At 34.8% G+C, this 5,765-nt stretch overlaps 1 protein-coding gene across 1 annotated transcript; it reads right to left on the reverse strand.

Annotated features, from left to right (window-relative positions):
* Window positions 1-1,099: 1,099 nt before the first annotated feature.
* On the reverse strand, window positions 1,100-2,807 carry LOC112278794 (putative ribosome biogenesis protein RLP24). Its single transcript, XM_024512567.3, has 3 exons — window positions 2,563-2,807; window positions 2,181-2,431; window positions 1,100-1,788 (listed from the first exon to the last, which is right to left on the reverse strand). Exons 1-3 carry the CDS (start codon window positions 2,641-2,643, stop codon window positions 1,611-1,613), a joined length of 510 nt encoding a protein of 169 aa, XP_024368335.1. The 5' UTR covers window positions 2,644-2,807; the 3' UTR covers window positions 1,100-1,610.
* Between the last annotated feature and the right edge of the window lie 2,958 nt (window positions 2,808-5,765).

The following is a 5,765-nucleotide window of genomic DNA, read 5'->3' on the forward strand; positions in this document are numbered from 1 at the left end:
ACCAACTGAGCTATTCCAGCTTACATAGCACTCTGTCATTGCACCGGCCGGGGATCAATCCCGGGTCTGTACCGTGGCAGGATACTTCGCTCCCACTAGACCACCGGTGCGTTTCAATGGTTCCCGACTTTGCCGACGCCCACCGGCGCCCGAGAATCACGCCCGCTCTCATGCCCGCCTCAGCGACTTCCCCGCATTACACTGTCTCCAAACCACCCACGTCCACGACCAACACCTGCCCGCGCTCGCGCCTCAACACCATCCTCCCTCCCTCCCCCGATCTCTCTCCAGAATGGGAAATCCAGCCTTCACTTCACTTCACCGCAACCCAATCGACCCCTCAACAACTCCCTCATCATCCACGCCAACGCCCCAGGTTCAGCCGCTTGACACACCCTCTCGCTGTGCACGCCTACCCCTTCTGTATCACCAAACCACAACACCACAAAAACACGCTGTTTCCATCCCCTCCCCTCGCTCCACTCCACTCCTCCCCACCCATTGCATTTTGATTACATTTTGGCATGACCATCTTTACAACATGTTTCATTTTAAATTAGTTTATCATTGTATCTTTAATTTCCATGTTTCCAATAAGCACTCGTTTCTCAAATCGACATCAAATTGTGTTCTTAACAAACGAAGTTCACGAACATTAATTTTTGCATTAGCTTACACCATGTTAATTTTACATATATATAAAGTTAAATGGTGTTCAGGACAGTTAGATTTAGAACTAATTTTAAGTAGATGTAGAAGTACTGATAAATTTCCCATACAAATGCAATATTAGGGTTTACACCTAAAACTTGCACTCACATTCCAATATGAATTGGCACTCGAAAAATCGAAAAGGTAGTTAGTAGAACGACATGGACAGCTTTGAAGTGTTTAGTTCCGTCATTGACAAATGAAACATAACTCATGTGAAGTCTCTTTTAGACTTTAATACCCTGTGAATACAACACCATGCAATTCACACTTCCGGGAACACTTGATAGCTAAATTCATGTACAGCAAGAGATGTAAAGCTGAAAAAATGTACTCCAGGAGCAGAATGAAAACTAAAAGCAGATTCGAATACAGGATACTTTCATCCTTTAGTGTTAAATAACTCGGGTAGAGCTATCAAAAATTTGAATTAAACCATGCAAGTACAAATCTTAAAACACCACACGACACCCACCTGCAACTCTAAAAGGGAACAGAATGGAATGTCCACAACCATAGGTAAATTCCCGCACACGCAAATCATGGGGTGGCCAGGATGCAGATAACCCGATAGCTTCTGTTTCTAGGATTTCTGATCCACCTTTTGCGTCTTCTGATAATCTTCATCATTAGAACTATGCTGACAGTCAAACAAACGATCAAAACCTACCTAGACCAACCACACTTAATGCTTGGTTCTAGGTTTCGCTTGAGCTAACTCAAACGTAGTCACTGATGGAATTCTTCTTCTATGCTGGCACAGGCTCGATGGACACTTACTAGCGGAGGCTGCGGTCCGATAGTTTGCCACCAGTAAAGATGCCCAGATCATCAGAATTCCAGAACTATGCTGGGGTTGGGCTGAGTGTAGAATGATACCAGTTTAAAACTACTGGCTCCTACTCTTGCATCTCAACTTTACTAGAGGTGGACACCTTAACCTTGGTCTTCTCAGCAAGCTTAGGTAATGAAAATCCAGGTTCTGATTTCATGACACCTGGGGCCTTGACCAAGTGGATGTTCTGCTCCAGCTCCTTAGCTGCTTCAGTCCTTTCCTTGGCCTTTTTGCCCTTCATCCTGAATCCACACGTACACGATAAGAGCTTAACACGAGCAGTAATAGCAGTTGGTCCCACCCGAAAAGAGTCAAACAAACACTGACAATCGAGATACCAGTAGTTGAAACAAGATACACAACTGAATTACGGGATGAATAGTTCCGCTCTTCGAGCCCTCACAACGACCTAAATGGCGGTCAATAGCAGCAGGTAAATGCTAGAGGTGGTAACTAGATCCTCAAGACCCAAGAGCAGAGCAAGAGTAATCGCAACAATGCCCTGAAAGTAATTGAAATCACCACTCCAGAAGTCAAGCTAAATACACACAAAGTACGTTCGTCGAAATGTGCATTTCTACTTAAGCTCACAAAATTAACATGCAATTTCGAGTTCAAGATAACTAAATCGCACCTGCTTTCCCAGAACTTGGCCTCGCGCTGTACCCGCACTTCATCAATTTTCTTCATGGCCTTAAGCGTCTGCTCAACCACTTCCCTATTGTATCTCTCCGGCCTGTTCCGTCTCCTCTCAAACTCAAACGTAGCATCCTGCGTGAGTTCCTTGCCGTGAAGCTTCCTATACGCTTTGGTCCACTTCACCTTACGAGGATTCCGTTTCATCTTAAAATTCTTGTGGCATTTCGACCGGCAAAACCTAAATATCTTCGCATGACCAAACAGACAGAGGCGTACGAACATTTCAGTATCGTCAGTCACAAAACCTACAGCCACGCCAACATGAACTCCAAATCACGTCAGCAGCATAGGAATCCACATTGGGAGAGCAAACAGACCTTTGCGTCATTTCTGACGAATTGGATACCGTGGCCCGGATAAATGGTAGAAGAACAGAACCAGCACTTCTCCAATCTCATCGCTTCCGACTTTCAATAGCAACAGAGAAGCTTACCGTAACTGATACACCAAGCAGGAAAAATAGCTGGCTAGTTCCTAGAACCTCACCAAAACCCTTATTGGAGTTGAAGTCCGGCGTTGGCGATGGCGAGCTCTCGCCAAGCCTGTACGAAAAAGACTGCACATTAGGGTTTAGGGCTTGCTCTGAGGAAGACCACCGCTCTAAACCCTCCGGACTTGGCACCGAGAGGTAGACACCCGTCTATTTCTGAGAGGTTCTCGACCGCTCGAAGGGTGTCAATAATTGACAGAGCGGGTACAAGTATCTCGTCCCTGACTGTATCATTCCAAGTATTACTTTATCTTTTCTTTCCTTTTTAATAAATAAATAAAATTATCTAGTTCAAATGTTAAGAATATTAATATTTCTGTGATTATAAAGTTAATGTATATCTATTTTAATTTTAAAAAGTAAAAAAATGTAATAAGCTTGTATTGCTCTTCTGTGTATTGCAAAAGCACAATTCATGTATTATAAAGAACTATAAATGAAGTATACATATCCATAATTTAGTTTTCATTGCAAAGCATTAATTTAGATTATGCAATATTCGTCATTTTTTGATAGACATGTTAATCTAAATAATATTTATTTTTAACATATTTATAAGTGTGTAGTGATGATTGTATAATATTTAGTATCAATTTATTGTTATCGTTTGTTAAAATTTATTAAATAATTAGGTCCCTGAATTTTTTAAGTATCAACCAACCTATTTTTTGACAGATAAACATAAATGTCATGCTCATAACCCTGTTTGAATAAAAACCATGTCATACAACATAATCAAAATCAACATCTACATAATAATGCAACAATTAGACCTTTAAAACAGATCTATTTTATCCAGCAATTTATTTATTTATTTATTTATTTATTTTTCACAATAATGAAATAAGAATGGAATTATAACTCTTAATATAGAACCTAAATATAATAATTTTATTTTAAAATGTTGATGTATCAATGAGTTATCTTTTCCTTTTTCCCTTTTTCAAAATCTATTCATTGTTCGTCCAACATTCATCCAAATATTTAAACATTCATTGAAGATGTTTATTGAACTTATTATTTTAAGCTTGGAGAAGACAGTAGTATCTCTTATTACAAATAAAGTAGAAGATATTCCATGCAAAATAATTGAGAAAAAGAAAAAGATAAATGAACTCAAACAATATGATTAAAGAATAACACTGTATTGTAAGTGATCTACTCCAAAAATGACAAAAAGATCATACTAAATCAAACTAACAAACAAAAAGAAATGAAGTAACAGACAAACAAATCAAAATAACAAAGTGTACAAAAAAATCAAGATTGTGTAAAATAATTGTATTTCATAAAGAAGTCAGCAATAATATTTAAAATAATTCTAGTTGATCAATTTATGCTATTTAATTACACAAACTAAACAGTGGGTATGTAACTTACTAATAGTCTATACTGTTTCAATACAAAAATGGTTGTAAGTTTTAAAAAGTTGAAATGTATACTAAATTTATCATTTGGGTTTTTATTTCTTAATCCACCTATTTTCTGAGTATTCTTTTGCACAAGATATGGGCGTGGTTATAATTACAAATTGTTTTCTTTGAGCAGTCTCTTGGATTAGTGGATTTCGGGGTGGAGTTTGGTTTAGGTAGGAGCCATTTGATGTTAGCTTCTGGTCATTAAAACTGAAGAAAAGACAAATTTCTAGCAATGATTCAAGTTACAAGTGGTCCATTGAGTGGGCAATTTGGATCAACTAACTTTGGAGGAAGTGCAGTTCTCAAAACTCAATTATTTGGATTGCTGCTATTTTTTGTGTTGCCAAAGTCTCTAAAACTCGGATTGTAGATATTAGAGTATTAAGGAGATTGTAGACATATTGTAATGAGGAGCAATTTGTTTTTAATTTCATTTATTTATCTACTTTTTTATTTGAATTTTATAAAAAAATTAATTATTTTTATTTATGACATGTAGTAATTTTTTATATTTGAGAGTATATTTTAATAAATTGATAAATTGTAGTTTTAATTTAATAGAATATGATAAATTTTATTTTTTTATTTTAATTTAAAAAAAAGCTAAATATGATATTTAAAGTGAAATGCAATGTTTTAAAGATTGATGAAAGAAAATGGTTGATACTTGAATTATTTACCTTACATTCTACAATGTAGTTTTGATAATAATTACAAGTTAGAAAAATATATATAAAATATAAAAAATTGTATCCAATAAGTAATTTAAATTTTATATGAATTAATTCAACTCATAAGAAATTATGTAATGTTTATGTAAGATAATGGACATGAATATTTTGAAAGACATGAAGATTTTAACAACAACAAAGATTATGGAATTGAAGCTTAATAACATTGAGGTCTTGGAAGATGAACAATTTAATGCCCATCAATACAAGAATTTATTGGAATATTTTTAAAATGGCTTCTAAGAAGTTAAAGCTATAATTGGGATCGATGAGTATAAATTACAACCAATATTAGAAGACTTGTCTTCAATTGTTATAAAAGCAAAATGGAAGATAAATGATTTTTTAGGAGATTGGAAAAAGTTAATATGGATGCAAACATGAAGTCAAGAGGCATTCAAGGAATTATTCTTCGAATTGCAACATAATTTATGAAGTTGTTGTCAAAAGAATATTATTTCAAAAGAATATTTTATCAAAAGATGGAAATTAACAGGTGCAAAAAATTTGATCCATGTGATTTATAAGATGTTGCAAATGATAAAAGATTATTATTTTAAAAATTAAATAATATGATTGAGAATGTATACAAAAATTTTAATACTTTTAAATTGGTCAATTATATGTTACAATGGCAATCTTGTATTCAAAGTTTGAATGTGGAACAAAAGAGTTTATATCTTTATCAAAAGAATTTTTTGAACCAAATTATAGAAAAAATTCTCAAAAGTTGCAAGCTAGTATAGAAGTTATAGTATATTTGACAACATGGTTGGACATATAAAATATAATAATAAGCAATGAGATTTTAGAATATAAGCTTACTTCATTTATTAAGCAATAGTAAATTTCATGAGATATATATTTAATTATAAAATTGA

Source organism: Physcomitrium patens, chromosome 1, assembly GCF_059467195.1.
Source record: "Physcomitrium patens ecotype Gransden chromosome 1, ASM5946719v1, whole genome shotgun sequence".
NCBI lineage: Eukaryota > Viridiplantae > Streptophyta > Bryopsida > Funariales > Funariaceae > Physcomitrium > Physcomitrium patens.

Excerpts from the sequence above, each read along its gene's own strand:
- LOC112278794 (XM_024512567.3), bottom strand. The coding sequence starts at position 2,643 with ATGAGATTGGAGAAGTGCTGGTTCTGTTCTTCTACCATTTATCCGGGC. Across the intron at positions 2,432-2,562 it reads TCGTCAGAAATGACGCAAAG|ATATTTAGGTTTTGCCGGTC; the intron begins GTCTGTTTGCTC and ends GGTCATGCGAAG. Across the intron at positions 1,789-2,180 it reads GCCAAGTTCTGGGAAAGCAG|GATGAAGGGCAAAAAGGCCA; the intron begins GTGCGATTTAGT and ends GTGTGGATTCAG.